The sequence below is a fragment of the Scyliorhinus torazame genome, chromosome 20 (genome assembly GCF_047496885.1).
Source record: "Scyliorhinus torazame isolate Kashiwa2021f chromosome 20, sScyTor2.1, whole genome shotgun sequence".
In the NCBI taxonomy this organism is placed as follows: domain Eukaryota; kingdom Metazoa; phylum Chordata; class Chondrichthyes; order Carcharhiniformes; family Scyliorhinidae; genus Scyliorhinus; species Scyliorhinus torazame.
This window is the reverse complement of record NC_092726.1, coordinates 119,391,917-119,410,522: the sequence shown is the minus strand read 5'-3', so window position 1 is coordinate 119,410,522 and position 18,606 is coordinate 119,391,917. Positions and strand designations below refer to the sequence as shown.

General features: G+C 45.6%; 1 protein-coding gene across 1 annotated transcript; it reads left to right on the top strand.

Moving 5' to 3' along the window:
- The first annotated feature begins 3,467 nt into the window (after positions 1-3,467).
- On the top strand, positions 3,468-4,606 carry LOC140396785 (probable G-protein coupled receptor 139). Its single transcript, XM_072485503.1, has 2 exons — positions 3,468-3,585; positions 3,696-4,606. Exons 1-2 carry the CDS (start codon positions 3,468-3,470, stop codon positions 4,604-4,606), a joined length of 1,029 nt encoding a protein of 342 aa, XP_072341604.1.
- Positions 4,607-18,606: the final 14,000 nt, after the last annotated feature.

Sequence of the window (18,606 nt, the reverse complement as noted above, 5' to 3'; positions counted from 1 at the left end):
TTTTGCTGAGAGCAGTTTAAAAGTGTCTGGCTGGTTTTGCTGAGAGCAGCTTAAAAGTGCCTGGCTGGTTTTGCTGTGAGCTGCTTAAAAGGAAGAAGCCAGTTTGAGACAGCTGCTTGCGAAGTTCTGGTTTGAGCTGCTTGAAGGGAGCAAGCCAGTTTGAAAAAGCAGCTTGGGTGTGTCTGTGTGTTTCCAGAGAGCTGCAGGAGAAAAGCAAAGTGCTGGAGCTCAAGTGAACCAAGCTGATATATCTCTGCCATCAATCAGAAAATATGTATATTCTGTGAACTGGTGTGTTACTGTTTTGATGGTTTGAAGCCTTTTGGATTGGATTGGATTGGATTTATTTATTGTCACGTGTACCGAGGTTCAGTGCAAAGTATTTTTCTGCGAGCAGCTCAACAGATCATGAATTACATGAGAAGAAAAGGGAGTACAAGAAAATACATAATAGGGCAACACAACATATACAATGTAATTACATAATCACTAGCATCGGATGAAGCAGACAGGGTGTAGTGCTAATGAGGTCAGCCCATAAGAGGGTCATTTAGGAGTCTGGTGACAGTGGGGAAGAAGCTGTTTTTGAGTCTGTTCGTGCATGTTCTCGGACTTCTGTATCTCCTGTCCAATGGAAGAAGTTGGAAGAGTGAGTAAGCCGGGTGGGAGGGATCTTTGATTATGCTGCCCGCTTTCCCCAGGCAGCGGGAGGTGTAGATAGAGTAAATGGATGGGAGGCAGGTTCGTGTGATGGACTGGGCGGTGTTCACGACTCTCTGACGTTTCTTGCGGTCCTGGGCCGAGCAGTTGCCAGACCAGGCTGCGATGCAGCCCGATAGGATGCTTTCTATGGTGCATCTGTAAAAGTTGATAAGGGTCAATGTGGACATGCCGAATTTCCTTAGTTTCCTGTGGAAGTATAGGCGCTGTTGTGATTTCTTGGTGGTAGCGTCGACGTGGGTGAACCAGGACAGATTTTTGGAGATTTGCACCCCTAGGAATTTGAAACGGCTAACCATCTCCACCTCGGCCCCGTTGATGCTGGCAGGGGTGTGTACAGTACTTTGCGTCCTGAAGTCAGTTACCAGCTCTTTAGTTTTGCTGGCATTGAGGGAGAGATTGAGGGAGTGCTTCGAGTTTCAATCCTCATATATAACAATATATTTACACATCGATGACAGGGTCTGATCAACAGGAGGTCTCATCGGAGGGAAGGGGGTTAGTTTCATTGTGACAAGAGCCTAAAATGTGCCTGGTGTGATTGTGATGGTCATTAAGCCTGAGGTGGAGTCTGATCCTGAGGCGTTACCAATGTCACCGTGGACTGATTCCAGAGATATATAACTGATCTGTCAGATATGGGAAGGGTAGGATCATGTTACTCCTGGCAACCTGACCCTCAGGCGCTACTCTGTTGTCAGCACAGGTAATGGTTCTCAACCTCAGTTGTTCCTGATTCCGAGATATTGTGTCTGAAGTTTGATAAGTCCGCATTGATGGAATAATAGAACCATAGAAACATAGAACTCAGAAGACGTTGAATCGACTCATGTTGTCGTGGACGGCGAAAATGTCACCCAAGTGCCCTTTCTAATTCCATGTTCCTGCACCCGACATCTAGCCCTGTATCTTACAGCTCTAAACGTACCGCTTAAAAGGGTTTTGGGTCTCTGCCTCCACCACCAACATGGGCAGCGTATTCCACACTCCCACTGCCCACTGCGTCAAAGGTTTTCCCTCATGCCGCCGCTAAACCTTCTGCCACTTACCTTGAGCCTATAACCCCTGGGTTTTGAACTCTCCCGTCTCCTCTGTCTAACCCCTCAATCGTGCCACCCCCTCAGTCTTTTCTGATCCAAGAAAAAATAACAAAACCCTCTTCAATCTCTCGACACACCCAAAATTCGCCAGCCTAGGGAACATTCTGGTAAATCATCTCTGCATTATCTCCAGGGGAGTGCAGGCTTCCTGTAACCTGGTGTCCAGACAATACTGCAGCTTTGACCTCGCCAGACCCTTCCGCATTTCCATCATTATATCCCTGCGTTTTCACTCAATACCTCTGTCTCTGAAAGAAAGCATCCCATTGTCCTTCACCTGGGTCTAATCCACAAAACGTATTTTTATTCTGAAAACGATCTGTTGGATTCGTTCGGTTTATTCCTGATGAGAGTCCAATCACGGGCGGATTCCGAAACTGTGAAAACGTTGATATGAATGAGAATCCATGATAGGAAATGCTCAAAGCTGCAACGTGTCAAATCTTGGGCCTGGGATTATTGCGGAAGAAATATGTTGATCCAAATTTGGGCAATGTTTGGTACTGGGTATGATCCTGGCATGGATAGAGGATTGGCTGACTGACGAAGGCAGAGAGTGGGGATAAAGGGGTCTTTTTCAGGATGGCAGCCGGTGACTAGCGGTGTGCCTCAGGGGTCTGTGCTGGGACCACAACTTTTCGCAATATACATTCATGATCTGGAAGAAGGAACTGAAGGCAGTGTTGCTAAGTTTGCAGATGATACAACTATCTGTAGAGGGACAGGTAGAATTGAGGAAGCAACGGGGCTTCAGAAGAACGTGGACAAGCTACGAGAGTGGGCAATGAAGTGGCAGATGGAATACAATGTGGAAAAGTGTGAGGTTATGCACTTTGGAAGAAGGAATAGAGGCATAGACTATTTTCTAAATGGGAAGATGTTAAGGAAATCAGAAGCACAAAGGGGCTTGGAAATCCTTATTCATGATTCTCTTAAGGTTAACGTGCAGGTTCAGTCTGCAGTTAGGAAGGCAAATGCAATGTTATCATTCATGTCGAGAGGGCTAGAATACAAGATCAAGTATGTACACCTGAGGCTAAATAAGGCTCTGGTCAGACACCATTTGGAGTATTGTGAGCAGTTTTGGGCCCTGCATCTTAGGAAGAATGTGCTGGCCTTGGAAACGGTCCAGAGGAGGTTCACAAGAATGATCCCTGGAATGAAGAGCTTGTCGTATGGGGGACGGTTGAGGACTCTGGGTCTGTACTCGTTGGAGTTCAGAAGGATGAGGGGATACTGCGAGGCCTGGATAGAGTGGATGTGGAGAGGATGTTTCCACTTGTAGAAAAAAAACTAGAAGAAGAGGACACAATCGCAGACTAAAGGGACGGTCCTTTAAAACAGAGATGAGGAGGAATTTCGTCAGCCAGACGGTGGTGAATCTGTGGAACTCTTTGCCACAGAAGGCTGTGGTGGCCAAATCACTGAGTGTTTTTAAGACAGAGATAGATAGATTCTTGATCAATAACGGGATCAGGGATTATGGGGAGAAGGCAGGAGAATGGGGATGAGAAAAACATCAGCCATGATTGAATGGCGGAGCAGGCTCGATGGGCCGAGTGGACTAATTCTGCTCCTATGTCTTATGGTCTTATGGAGACGGACGAAACTGGAAGAGGGTCAATTGTTTTATTAAATACACCAGGGATGGTGGGAAGCTATTCTTGTTTCCGTATTGTCTGCAAGGATCAGATAGATGTTTGCCTGAAACAACGAACGCCCAATCCTAGGGAAAGTGCTATTCCTGGTGCTGCCAAAGAACTGAGTGAGACGATAATTCTGACGTCTAACACCGGGTGTCTATGTGTTGGCTGTGCGCTCTACTGGGGTAACAAATCTGATCGTTAATTTACTGTCTCTTCTCACTTCTTACAGCTAATGCACTAGGAATTGTGATTCTCTCCCGGGGAAAGTGTGGCCTCTCCAAGTGTACTACTCGCTACCTGGTATCTATGGCAACGGCGGATCTACTGGTCATTATAACTCAGATCATACTGACTCGCCTCAAGTATTATTATTTCCCATCGTCTTTCCTGGACATCACCCCTCTGTGTAATATTCGCATTCTCCTTATTCTTGTGGCCACAGACTGTTCTGTCTGGTTCACGGTCGCTTTCTCCTTTGATCGATTTGTGGCCATTTGTTGCAATGAACTGAGGAGGAATCTTTGCACTGGGAAAACTGCGACTGTTATTCTGGGAACAACATTCATTTTGCTCTGCATACAGAACATCCCCTTTTATTTGACATATGAACCTGGAGTGATAATCGACAATGTACCTTGGTATTGTAATATAAAGCCAGGATATTTTACTGAGCCCCTTTGGGTAGGATTAGATTGGTTCGATACAATTATAACCCCACTGCTCCCATTTGCATTAATTCTGTTGCTCAACACCCTGACAGTCAGACACATTTTATTGGCCAGTCGAGTCCGTAAAGGATTGAAGTTCCAGAACAACGGAGGGAATAACAGTGACCCAGAGATGGAGAGCAGGAGGAAGTCCGTGATTTTACTCTTCACCATATCCACCACCTTCATACTTTTATGGTTGGTGAATGTCATAGAGTTTTTCTATTATATCATTACTGGGAAAAATACCACGGATTACACTCTTCCTGAATCGATATTTCAACAGGTCGGATATATGTTGTTGAATTTAAGTTGCTGCACCAATACGTTTATTTATGGGGTGACCCAGTCAAAATTCAGAGAGCAGCTCAGAAATGTGCTGACATATCCGGTTACATCAATTATTCAAGTAATAAATAAACAGAACAACTGAAAACAGTACAGAGGCTGATCCCAGTATTTTCAGTGCATCAATAGATTATTTATCCATATAAGTGTAGTAGAGTGCCCAAGTGGGCGTTTTATGACTAAGGCAGTTCTGTGAGGCGGGGGCGAGGTGCTCCTTTCATTTCCTGCCTCTCCTCAATGTGTGTGAGGGGAGCGGAGTACTTTTTAAAACTTCATTGAATTGTAAATCAATGCTTTAGCAAGAATAGGGACTTAGTTGATTTATTTTTTTAACTTTAATAGTCTTCTAAAGTGTGTAATTGAAAGGACGTACTCATGGCAGGAGATCTCGAGGCTGCAGTGTGCCCCTCTGCTCAATGTGGGATTTTCACAGAAAAGCAATTAAATTAGAGGGAATATAGCGGTATTCTAGGGAGTACTTCGAGACTGAATGCCCTCTACTTTAATGGCGGCAGTATCACAGGTACAATGGATGAGTTAAGGGCAAGGATTGACACATGGAAGTGTGATATTGTAGTCATCACAGAGATGTGGTTGAGGAAAGGGCAGGATTGGCAGCTCAGCATCCCTGGATTCAGAATCTTCAGGCGAGACAGAAGACGGGGTAAAAGACACGGAGGCATTGCATTATTTGTTAATAATAATAATCGTTTATTGTCACAAGTAGGCTTCAATTACTTTACTGTGAAAAGCCCCTCGTCGCCACATTCCGGCGACTGTTCGGGAAGGCCGGCACGGGAATTGAACACGCGCTGCTCGCCTTGTTCTGCATTACAAACCAGCTATTTCGCCCACTGTGCTAAACCAACCCCTGGAGGCAGTATGAGGTGATATCTTGGAGGGGGCATCGAATAAAGCTTTGTGGGTAGAGCTCAGGAATTAGGGATAGCCACATTGTTAGGTTGTTTAGTATAAAACTAATAATGGGGTAATTATATTAGGAGATTTCAACTTTCCCAACATTAATTGGCTTTGTGATCGTATTAAGGGTTTAGATGGAGTGGAGTTCTTAAAATGTGTACAACGAATTTTTGTTAGTTCAACCTGAATCGAGTCGAACAAGGGACGGTGCAGGCTGGGCCTAATTCTGGGGAAAGATTTCGGACTGGTGTTTGATGTGTTGATGGGGGAACATTTTGGTGATAGCGACCACAACATGGGACAATTTAATTTGTTATGGACTGTTATGGGCCAGGGCTTAGAAACTCCAAAGTGTATTATGAAGCTCATCGGACCGCTAACTTTTATGTTGAATTTGGCTGGGATGAGCACGAGAGCCTTCAGTTCAGGTGTGATTCATCAGACTTCCTGTTTCATCAAAACAAGCTTTATTATAAGAATGCAGGTAACCTATATAAAACGCTTATCAAGAATTTGTTGTCAATTACAAACATGAAAAACACACAACAGCTACAGTAATCTCTGTATATAACTCTTAAAGAATCCCCCTCAGTAGCTGTTCCAATTCCACACAAAATCCGATCGAACCAAACCCCTTTGAAGGGTGTGACCCAGCACACTGCAATCTCACTCGGATGGGGCAGGTCCTTTTTCCAGCCTCCAACCAGCAGACTCAAAAACTCCTTCCAGAAAGCAAGTCCATCTTTAAAGTTTCCAAGGCAGTTTGCCACACCCAATGTGCTTTCAGTTTCCTGGAACAGCTTTCAAATAAAAACAGAGAAAACAGGTAAACGATGCTTCTCTTCTGCAGTCCAAACCAACAACCGAAACTGAAACCCAAACACTAAACCCGCTCTCACCTGACAGCCACAGACTAGCTTCACCCACAAATGACATCACTGAAGACGTGCTGCAAGCCATGTGGTCAAACAAAAACTTTCTTAAAGAGACACTCCCCTGACACAGACAGAAAAATGGAGCCGTTGCAAAATAAGGGGCTGGATTTTCTGTCGGTGGGATGCTCCGTTTTACCGGCAGCCCGGGGGTTTCCCGGCGGCATGGGGCTGCCCTACAATGGGAATCCCCATTGACCGGTTGGAGTAACGGAGCATCCCACCAGCGCAGAGAAATAGAAATGTGGCGCAGCGGGACGGAGAATCCAGGCCAAGGTTCTGGATTGGGCGCGACCGTATTTTAATAAAATAAGGCAGGATCTGGCCAAGGTAGACTGGAAATAGTTATTTGTGGGAAAATCTACAGATGAGCAATGGGGAGCATTCATAAAAGAAATGGGAAGTTTACAGGAATGAGTAACAAGCCGAGAGAACCATGGGTGATCAGATGCATTCAGGATATGATGAGAAGGAAAAGAGAGGCTTTTAGCAAATACAAGGGGCAGCAAATAAACGGAGAAATTAGTGGAGTAGAGCAAGTGGCGTATGGATCAAAATAAAGTAATTAGGCGTGCAAAGAGGAAGGCGGCAGCACGGCGGCGTAGTGGTTAGCATTGCTGCTCACGGCGCCTAGGTCCAAGGTTCCTTCCCGGTACTGGGTCACTTCCCGTATCGAGTTTGCACATTCTGCCCGTGTTTCCGTGGGTTTCGCCCCCACAACCCAAAGATGTGCAGGTTAGGTGAATTGACCACGCGAAATTGCCTCTCACTTGGACAAAATGAGTTGGGTACACTAATTTTATGAAACAAATGGGATGCAAAGAGGCGATATGAGAAAGCTCTGGGTGGTAAAAGGAGTCAAAACCCCAAGATATTGGATGAGTATATCACTGGGGAAAGGATATCCAGGGAAAGACTAGGGCCCATTAGGGACCAACGGAAAAATCTGTAGGCGTAGCCAGATGACAATCGTCGGGTGTTGTCTTCACCCGAGTTAATGAGGGGGCAGATATGGAACTCAGGCAGAGAGAGTGTGAGGGTCTTGAGCACGTTTTCATCGGGAGTGACAAGGTATTGGAGGTGTTGGCAGGCATAGGGGTGGGAAAATCCTCAGGTCATAATGAATTGTGTCCTAGGATGCTGTAGGAAGCGGGGAGGAGATTGTCCGGGTGCTGTCATGTTTTTTATTACTCTCAGGCCTCAGGGGAGATACCAGAGGACTGGAGAACAGCTAATGTGGTCCCACCATGTAAATAGGGTTGGAGAGATACGCCAGGGAACTACAGACCAGTGAGTTTCGCATTAGTGCTGGGAAAACTATTGGAGAAAACTCTGAAGGAGAGAATGTACATCCACTTGGAGAGGCAAGGTTTGATCAGGAATAGTTAACATATCAGAGAGAGGTCACGCCTTACAATTTGATTAAACTTTTTGAGCATTTGACCAGGTGTGTGGATGAGTGTAGTTCAGTTGATGTAGTTTATATGGATTTTAGCAAATCCTTTGACAAGGTTCCAGAAGTTAGACTTTTCAAGAAGGCAAATACCCATGGATACAGGGTAATTCGATCAGATAGATTCAAAATTGGCTTAATCATAGGAGACAGAGGGTGGTGACAGACGGTTGCTTTAGTGATTGGAAGCCAGTGTCCTGTAGTGTACTACAGGGATCTGTGCTGGGTATTCTATTGTTTATGTTGTACCTTCTAAACCACAGTGTGTGTTGAACCCGCATATGGTGGACAATTGATTACACATGTTGCTTAATACAAGAATTGTTTATAAACAAATACAAAAGGTTAACATTAATCAATCACACACACATGCAAGTTGAACTCCAAACTAATACACTAAACGACCTTGACTTAACTTCCAGGTGACTGGCAAGCATAGAGCAGATATGGCCTATCTGTGATCTTGTAGTCTGGCAGTGCTGCATATCTGTTGCCGGTAGTCAGTGTCCTCGGCTCTAGTCCCTCTGTGGATCGCCATCTTCTTGGCTTGTGAAGGTATCAGCGTTGTTGGCTGTTGAAAACTGCAGTCGAGAGTGTGCGCAGCACCATTTATCACTGGTATTTTCACGCGCTTTTGGGCGGTCCCAGGTAAAGGTCCAATGGATTGATCAGGTCTCGATCGCTCTGATCGATCTTAGCCAATTGGGGATGGTCACCTTGATAGCTGGGCGGGTCCCGGTCGGCGATAGCCGTTAGTGCCTGAGGCACGTAGGCCTTCACAAATAAGGGAAGCAGGCACCCCTGAGTCTGACACTTATTGTCAGTTTCTACCTGGAGCCCATTGTCCCGGGATTACCTTTTAATGGCTTGTTCTTGTATTAGTTTCTGCATAAGTCTGAGCAGCAATCCTTTGTGTATGTGCAGGATGCAGGCTGTCTGTGCTCTTGCTTGGCCAAATTTCCCATCGGTCTCTGCGGGCGGCCATTTTAAGTGGCCACATTTGTGATTTATATAAACGGCATAGATGACGAAATGGGTGGGACGGAGCAGGGGTTAAAGTCAGCAAGTTTTTGGATGACACAGAGATTGGCTGGGTGGTTAACAGTCAGATTTAGTGTCGGGTTACAGGAAGATACGGACGGGATGGTTAAATGGCCAGAAAAAAGGCAGATGGAATGTCACTCTGTAAAATGTGAGGTGAAACACTTTGGAAGGAGTAATGTGACAAGGAAATATTCAATGAATGGTCTGACACTGGGAAGTTCCGAGGAACAAAGGAACCTTGGCGTGTTTGTCATAAGATCTCTGGGGCATTGGGACCAGTTCTGGGGGAGGTGGGACGAGTACAAACCGGACAGTCTGCAACTGGGCAGCACTGGAACCCATGTCCTAGGGGGGTATCTGCTAGTGCTGTTGGGAAGGGTTTAAACTAATGTGGCAGGGGGATGCGAATCGATGCAGGAAGTTGGAAGGTAGTAAAACAGGGACCGAAATAAAAGGCAGTAAGGGGGAAAGTGTAAGGCAGAGAAGCCAAAGTCAAACATCAAAAAGGGCGACAGTACAAGGTACAGTGACTGAGGGGAGCTCAGTGAATAGGTCCAGAAATACTAAAAGGAATAAACCGGGAAGTAAAAACATGAATGGTTAGCGACGTGGCAGTTTGTTACATGAAGATATGGGTTCGACGACAAGGAAAATTAGGAGAAAAGTTAAAAGGAAAAATAACTTCGGAGAGGTTACTGATGGAGGTGTTAAGATTCAAAACAGAGGTTAAAAAGCCAACATAAGTGTACTTTACCTGAATGCTCGTAGTATTCGGAATAAGGTAAATGAGATGATGGCGCAAATCATCGTGAATGACTATGATATAGTGGCCATTACTGAAACATGGTTATTAAAGGATGGTCACGACTGGGAATTAAATATCCAAGGGTATCAAACTATTCTGATTCGCAGAGTTGATGGGAAGGGAGGTGGTGTAGCTCTGTTATTTAAGGATGACATCCGGACAACAGTAAGGGATGGCATCGGTGCTATGGAGTATAAGGTTCAAACCATTTGGATGAAATCATGAATAGTAAGGCGAAAACGTCACTGATAGGAGTAATCTATAGGCCACCAAATAGTAACGTTATGGTGGGGCAGGCAATAAACAAAGAAATAACGGATGCATGTAGAAATGGTACAGCAGTTATCATGGAGGATTTTAATCTACATGTCGATTGGTTTAACCAGGTCGGTCAAGGCAGCCTGGAGGAGGACTTCATAGAATGTATCCACGATAGATTCCTAGAACAGTATGTAATGGAACCGACGAGGGAACAAACGGTCTGAGATCTGGTCCTGTGGAATGAGACAGGATTGATTAATGATCTCATAGTTAGGGATCCTTGCGGAAGGAGCGATCACAATATGGTGGCATTTAAAATACAGATGGAGGGTGAGAAGGTAAAATCAAACATCAGTGTTTTGTGCTTGAACAAAGAGGTTACAACGGGATGGGAGAAGAGCTAGCTAAGGTAGACTGGGAGCAAAGACTTTATGGTGAAACAGTTGAGGAACATGGGAGAATTTTCCAAGCGAGTTTTCACAGTGCTCAGCAAATGTTTATGCCAACAAAAAGGAAGGACAGTAGAAAGTGGGAAAATCGACTATGGACATCTCAGTAAATAAGGGAGACTATCAAAGTGAAGGAAAAGGCACACAAAGTGGCAAAGATTAGTGGAGATTAGAGTTTGGGAAATCTTTAGGGGGTCAACAGAAAGCTACTAAAAAAGCTATAAAGAAGAGAAAGATAGATTATGAGAGTAAACTTGCTCAGAATATAGTAAGACAGTAAAAGGTTCTACAAATATAGAAAACAAAAAAGAATGGCGAAGGCAAATATTGGTCCTTCAGAGAATGAGAAGGGAGATTTAATAATGGGAGATGAGGAAATCGCTGAGGAACAAAACAGGTTTTTTGGGTCGATCTTCACAGTTGGAGACACAAATAACATGCCAGTGGCTGATGGAAATGAGGCAATGACAGGTGAGGACTTTGAGATGATTGTTGAGGAGGTAGTGATGGACAAGCTAATCGGGCTAAAGGTAGACAAGTCTCCTGGCCCTGATGGAATGCGTCCCAGAGTGCAAAAAGAGATGGCTAAGAAAATTGCAAATGCACTAGTGATAATTTACCAAAATTCACTGGACTCTGGTGTGGACCCGGCGGATTGGAAATTAGCAAACGTGACACCACTGTTTAAAAAAGTAGGGAGATTGGCAGTGGGTAATTATAGGCCAGTTCGCTTAACTTCGGTAGGAGGGAATATATTTAGGGAAGGGGCAGCACGGTAGCTTAGTGGTCAGCACTATGGCTTCAAAACGCCAGGGTCCCAGATTCGATTCCTGCCTGGGTCACTGTCTGTCCGGAGTCTGAACGTCGACCCCGTTCCTGCGTGGGTTTCCTCCGGGTGTTCCGGTTTCTCCCACAGTCCAAAGATGTGCAGGTTAGGTGGATTGGCCATGCTAAATTGCCCATAGGTTAGATGGGGATAGGTGGAGGTGTGGGCATAACTAGGGTGCTCTTTCCAAGAGCCGGTGCAGACTGGAAGGGCCGAATGGCCTCCTTCTGCACTGTAAATGCTGTGCTGGAATCTATCATCAAGGATGAAATAGTGAGGCATCTGGATGGAAATTGTCCCATTGGGCAGACGCAGCATGGGTTCATAAAGGGCAGGTCATGCCTAACTAATTGAGTGGAATGTTTTGAGAACATTACCAGTGCGGTAGATAACGGGGAGCCAATGGATGTTGTATGTCTGGATTTCCAGAAAGTTTTTGACAAGGTGCACCACAAAAGGTTGCTGCATCAGATAAAGATGCATGGCATTAAGGGGAAAGTAGTAGCATGGAGAGAGGATTGCAAAATTAATAGAAAGCAAAGAGTGGGGATTAATGGGTGTTTCTCTGGTTGGCAATCTGTAGCCAGTGGCGTCCCTCAGGGATCAGTGTTGGGCCCACAACTGTTCACAATTTACATAGATGATTTGGAGTTGGGGACCAAGTACAATGTGTCCAAGTTTGCAGACGACACTAAGATGAGTGTTAAAGCAAAAAGTGCAGAGAATACCGGAAGTCTGCAGAGAGATTTGGATAATTTAAGTGAATGGGCTAGCGTCCGGCAGATGGAACACAATGTTGACAAATGTGAGTTGATCCATTTTGGTAGGAATAACTGCAAAAGGGATTATTATTTAAATGATAAAATATTAAAACATGCTGCTGTGCAGAGAGACCTAGGTGTGCTAGTGCATGAGACGCAAAAAGTTGGTTTACAGGTGCAACAGGTGATTAAGAAGGCGAACGGAGTTTCGTCCTTTATTGCTGGAGGGGTAGAGTTTAAGTCTAGGAAGGTTATGCTGCAATTGTATAAGGTGTTAGTGAGGCTTCACCACACCTAGAATATTGTGTTCAGTTTTGGTATCCTAAGGGCAGCACGGTGGCGAAGCGGGTTAGCCCTGCTGCCTCAGGGCACCGAGGTCTCAGGTTGGATTCCGGCTCTGGTCACTGTCCGTGCGGACTTTGCATATTGTCCCCGTGTTAACGTGGGTTTCACCCCCACAACACAAATATGTGCAGGGCAGGTGGATTGGCCACGCTAAACTGCCCCTTTATTGGAAAAAAATAATTGGGTGCTATAATTTTATAAAAAAATAAAAAATAACTTTTAAGAAAAAGTTTTGGCCTCCTTCCCTGAGAAAGGACGTACCGGCGCTGGTGGGTGTGCAGAGGAGATTCACTAGGTTAATCCTAGAGTTGAAGGGGTTGGATTACGAGGAGAGGTTGAGTAGACTGGGACTGTACTCATTGAAATTTAGAAGGATGCGGAGGGATCTTATCGAAACATATAGAATTATGAAGAGAATAGATAGGATAGATGCGGGAAGGTTGTTTCCACTGGCGGGTGAAAGCAGAACTGGGGGGCATAGCCTCTAAATAAGGAGTTATTAGGACTGACCTTATGAAATGAAAAAATGAAAATCGCTTATTGTCACAAGTAGGCTCAAATGAAGTTACTGTGAATTCCGGCGCCTGTTCGGGGAGGCTGTTACGGGAATCGAACCGTGCTGCTGGTCTGCCTTAAATTGCTTTCAAAGCCAGCGATTTAGCCCTGTGCTACACGGCTCCTTCGGAGGATTTTTTTTCACCCAAAAGGTTGTGAACCTATGGAATTCCTTGCCCAGTGAAGCAATTGAGGTTCCTTCATTAAATGCTTTCAAGATAAAGACAGAGAGTTTTTTGAAGAATAAAGGAATAAAAGGTGTTCGGGCCGGAAAGTGGAGCTGAGTCCACAAAAGATCAGCCATTGAATGGGGGAGCAGACTCGTGGGGCTAGATGGCCTACTCCGGCTCCGAGTTCTTATGTAAACCATCCCGAACGCCACGATTGGATTCCAATCTGTAACTCATTCCCTGGTATCTGTTATTCTCTGCATAAACCACCCCAATCCCCTCAATTAGATTCCAGTCTGTAACGCAGTCCCGGGTACCTGTTATTCTATATATAAACCACCCCGATCCTCTTGATTAGATTCCAGTCTGTAACTTACTCGCGGGTATCTGTTATTCTATCTATAAACCACCCTGAACCCTTTAATTAGATTCCAGTCTGTAACTCACTCCCGGGAGTCTGTCGTTCTATATATAAACCACCCCGAACCCATCGATTAGATTCCAGTCTGTAACTCACTCTCGGATCTGTTATTCTATATATAAACCACCCCGAACCCCTCAATTAGATTTCAGTCTGTACCTCACTCCCGGTATCTGTTATTCTTTCTGTAAACCACCCTGAACCCCACGATTAGATTCCACTCTGTAACACACTCCCAGGTATCTGTTATTCTATGTATAAACGACCCTGAACCCTCGATTAGGCTTTGGTCTGTGACTCACTCCCAGGTGTCTGTTATTCTATATATAAACCACCCCGAACCCATCGATTAGATTCCAGTCTGTGACTCATTCCCGGGTATCTGTTATTCTCTTTATAAACCATCCCGAAGCCCTCGATTAGATTCCAGTCTGCAACTCACTCCCCGTTATCTATTATTCTATATGGAAACCACCTCGAACCCCTCAATTAGATTCCAGTCTGTAACTCACTCCCGGTTATCTGCTATTCTATATATAGACCACCCCGAACTCCTCGATTAGATTCCAGTCTGTAACTCACTCCCGGGTATCTGCTATTCTATATATAAACAACCCGGACCCCTCGATTAGATTCCAGTCTGTAACTCACACCCGGGTGTCTGTTATTCTATATATAAACCATCCTGAAACCCTCGATTAGATTCCGGTCTGTAACTCACTCCCGGGTATCTGTTAGTCTATATATAAACCACCCCGAAGCCCCTGATTAGATTCCAGTCTGTAACTCACTCCCGGGTATTTGTTATTCTAAATATGTTTTTTTTTAAAAATATTTTTATTCTACTCCTTTTTCATATTTTTGCACATGTGTACATTACTTTTCACTTTATACTAATACATGTGACAGTAATAAATCGAACCAAATAAAAAAAATCATATTCTCCCCGCAAGTTTACACCCACCAACATTAAACAATAATCAGTAACGAATGTAATATCAATCTCCATGTCAATAACAATCCCATCCTCCCACCAAACCCCCAAACATTAGCCCGCATGTTCACATAAACAAATGACAAAAAGGAACCAGGGATCACCCATAGTCAACCTTAATACACACCGCCCCCTCCCCCGAACCATCCCACCCATCCCCCCAACTAATATTCGATGTTATCCAGTTCTTGAAAGTGCATAATGAATAATGCGCCTGAATTGTAGAACCCCTCCATCCTTCCCCTCAGTTCACATTTAACCTTATCAAGAGTCAAGAATTCCAACAGATCCCCCACCATGCCAGGACACAGGGTGGAGAGGTTGCTCTCCAACCTATCAGGATCCACCTTCGGGCTATCAACGAGGCGAAGGCAACAAAATATGCCCCCGCACCCGTTTCCAACCCCTTCCATCCGAAATATGGCCTCCCGGGGACCCGGGTCCAGTTTCACGTGCACCACTTTAGAGGTTACCCTAAAAACCTCCTTCCAGTAATCCTCCAGCTTTGGACAGGGCCAGAACATATGAATTGATTTGTGGGGCCCCCACGCAACGTTCACACACATCTTCTAACCCCCTCAAAGAATCGGCTCAACCTCGCACTTGCGAGGTGTGCTCTTTATACCACCTTCAGCTGTATCAGCCCCAACTTCGCGCACGAGGTCGAGGCGTTCACTCTCCGGAGCACCTCACACCAGAATGCCTCCTCCATACCCTCTCCCAACTCTTCCACCCACTTTGCTTTGATCCCTTCCAGTGGTGCCTTCTCCACTTCCAAAGCAGCTCCGTAAACCGCCGATACTACCCCCTTCTCCAGTCCCTCTGTCGTCAGCACCTCCTCCAGCAATGTGGAGGCCTTCTCCACCGGGAAGCTCTGCACCTCCTTTCTGGCAAAATCTCGAACCTGCATGTACCTAAGCAGTCCCCCTGCTCCAGCCCATACTTCGCATCCAGCTCCTTCAATCCTGCAAATCGACCCCTGAGAAACAAATCTTTTAGTGCCTTAATCCCCTTCTCCTCCCATTTCCGAAAATGTCCATCCCACTTCCCTGGCTCCAATCGGTTGTTCCCCGAAGCGGCATTTCCCTTGACACTGCCCCAACCCCGAACTGTTGGCGAAACTGCCTCCAAATTCTCAATGAAGCGATGATTACTGAGTACTTCCCCGGGGCTATCGGAATGCTTGCCCATTCAATCCCGACCCCCTGCACAAACTCTCCTCCATTCTGACGCATTGGGAATCAACCCCTCAGACCCAGCTTCGTACCTTCTCCACATTCGCCGCCCATTAATAATACTTCAGGTTCGGAAGACCCAAACCCCCTGCCTGCCTTCCCCTCTGTAGCAACACCTTTCTAACTCTGGCGCGTGTGATTCAGACATTCCCCTCTCGGTGGAGATTGGTAAAGGTGTGTGTGATTCAGACATTCGTCACTAGGCGGAGGTTGGTAAAGGTGTGTGTGTGATTCAGGCATTCCCCACTAGGTGGAGATTGGTAAAGGTGTGTGTGTGATTCAGACATTCCTCACTAGGTGGGGTTTGGTAAAGGTGTGTGTGTGTGATTCAGACATTCCACACCAGGTGGAGATTGGTAAAGGTGTGTGTGATTCAGACATTCCCCGCTAGGTGGAGATTGGTAAAGGTGTGTGTGTGATTCAGACATTCCTCACTCGGTGGAGATTGGTGAAGTTGTGTGTATGATTCAGACATTCCCCACTAGGTGGAGATTGGTAATGGTGTGTGTATGATTCAGACATACACCACTAGGTGGAGATTAGTAAAGGTGTGTGTGTGATTCAGACATTCCTCACTAGGTGTAGATTGGTGAAGGTGTGTGTGTGATTCAGACATTCCCCACTAGGTGGAGATTGGTAATGGTGTGTGTGTGATTCAGACATACCCCACTAGGTGGAGATTGGTAAAGGTGTGTGTGTGATTCAGACATTCCCCAATCGGTGGAGATTGGTAAAGGTGTGTGTGTGATTCAGACATTCCTCACTCGGTGGAGATTGGTAAAGGTGTGTGTGTGATTCAGACAGTCTCAACTAGGTGGAGGTTGGTAAAGGTGTGTGTGTGTGAGTCAGACATTCCCCACTCGGTGGGGATTGGTAAAGGTGTGTGTGATTCAGACATTCCCCACTAGGTGGAGATTGGTAAAGGTGTGTGTGTGATTCAGACATTCCCCACTAGGTGGAGATTGTAAAGGTGTGTGTGTGATTCAGACATTCCCAACTAGGTGGAGGTTGGTAAAGGTGTGTGTGTGTGAGTCAGACATTCCACACCAGGTGGAGATTGGTAAAGGTGTGGGTGTGAGTCAGACATTCCACACCAGGTGGAGATCGGTGAAGGTGTGTGTGATTCAGGCATTCCCCACTAGGTGGAGATTGGTAAAGGTGTGTGTGTGATTCAGAAATTCCTCACTAGGTGGAGGTTGGTAAAGGTGTGTGTGTGTGTGAGTCAGACATTCCCCACTAGGTTTAGATTGGTAAAGGTGTGGGAGTGAGTCAAACATTCCCCACTAGGTGGAGATTGGTAAAGGTGTGTGTGTGATTCAGACATTCCACACTAGGTGGAGATTGGTAAAGGTGTGGGTGTGAGTCAGACATTCCACACTAGGTGGAGATTGGTGAAGGTGTGTGTGTGAGTCAGACATTCCACACTAGGTGGAGATTGGTAAAGGTGTGTGTGTGATTCAGACATTCCTCACTAGGTGGAGATTGGTAAAGGTGTGTGTGTGATTCAGACATTCCTTGCTAGGTGGAGATTTGTAAAGGTGTGTGTGATTCAGACATTCCCAACTAGGTGGAGGTTGGTAAAGGTGTGTGTGTGAGTCAGACATTCCCCACTAGGTGGAGATTGGTAAAGGTGTGTGTGTGTGATTCAGACATTCCCCACTCGGTGGAGATTGGTAAAGGTATGTGTGATTCAGACATTCCCAACTAGGTGGAGGTTGGTAAAGGTGTGTGTGTGAGTCAGACATTCCACACCAGGTGGAGATTGGTAAAGGTGTGTGTAATTTAGACATTCCACACTAGGTGGAGATTGGTGAAGGTGTGTGTGTGAGTCAGACATTCCACACCAGGTGGAGATTGGTCAAGGTGTGTGTGTGAGTCAGCCATTCCACACTAGGTGGAGATTGGTGAAGGTGTATGTGTGATTCAGGCATTCCACACCAGAGGGCCTCTCTCTCTGTGCCTCTGCAGAGCTGCTTGTTAGAGGCAGAAAAATGCAGCATTTGATCTTCTGAATCTCTTGCCACCGAGTTGTTTATGATTCTGAAATGTGTAAAGGTTTCTGCCGGTAATGTCTGTGGACAGACGAAACATTTAACCCAGACACACACTCGCCCCCACACACAACAAATAGGTCAGCTTGCAAATGTTAGCTCCATTTGTAAAAGCAATGAGAACTTTTGGAAGAAATTGATTCAAATTAAAGTCAGCTTTAATGTAATAATAATCAGCAAATGTGGGTAACGTACGTGAGCGTGTGTGTGTGTGAGGCTGTGTGAGAGCTTGTGTGTGAAGATTTATTTGAGTGTGCGTAAGTGAGTGTGTGAGAGCGTGTGTCCATCTGCGTATTTAAGGATATGACTGCATGTGTGTGTGAAAATGTATGTATCTGGCCAGCATGTCAGTGCGCGTGAGCATATGTATGTGTATGTGAATGCTTGTGTGTGGCTGTGTGTGTGTGTGAATATGTTTGTGTGACTGTATGGCGATGAAGATCTGTGAGTGTGTGTGATATTCTAACCATAGCCAGCAGCAAAGAGGGATGGATTATAAAATGCTGTCCCTGTCCCAAACAGACGGGCCTGCAGCCTGTGGAGAAATGAATAATAAAAAGCAGCCTGATGTGGAGATGCCGGTTTTTGACTGGCCTCGGTTCAGTGAGAAGTCCAACACCAGGTTAAAGTCCAACAGGTTTGTTTTGATTCGCAAGCTTTCGGAGCACTGCTCCTTCCTCAGGTGAATGAAGAGGTGTTGTAAGACTTCTTACAATAAAAAGCAGGTTAAAGTCCTGTCTCCTGCCGCCGTGTCTGTTGAGTGTATTGAGGGTGTGTGTGACCAGCCCAGCTCCTGAGCAGAGGGCTGAAGACTCTGTTTCTACTGAGTTATGTTCGCAGCAGCATGTTTAAATGGAAATGA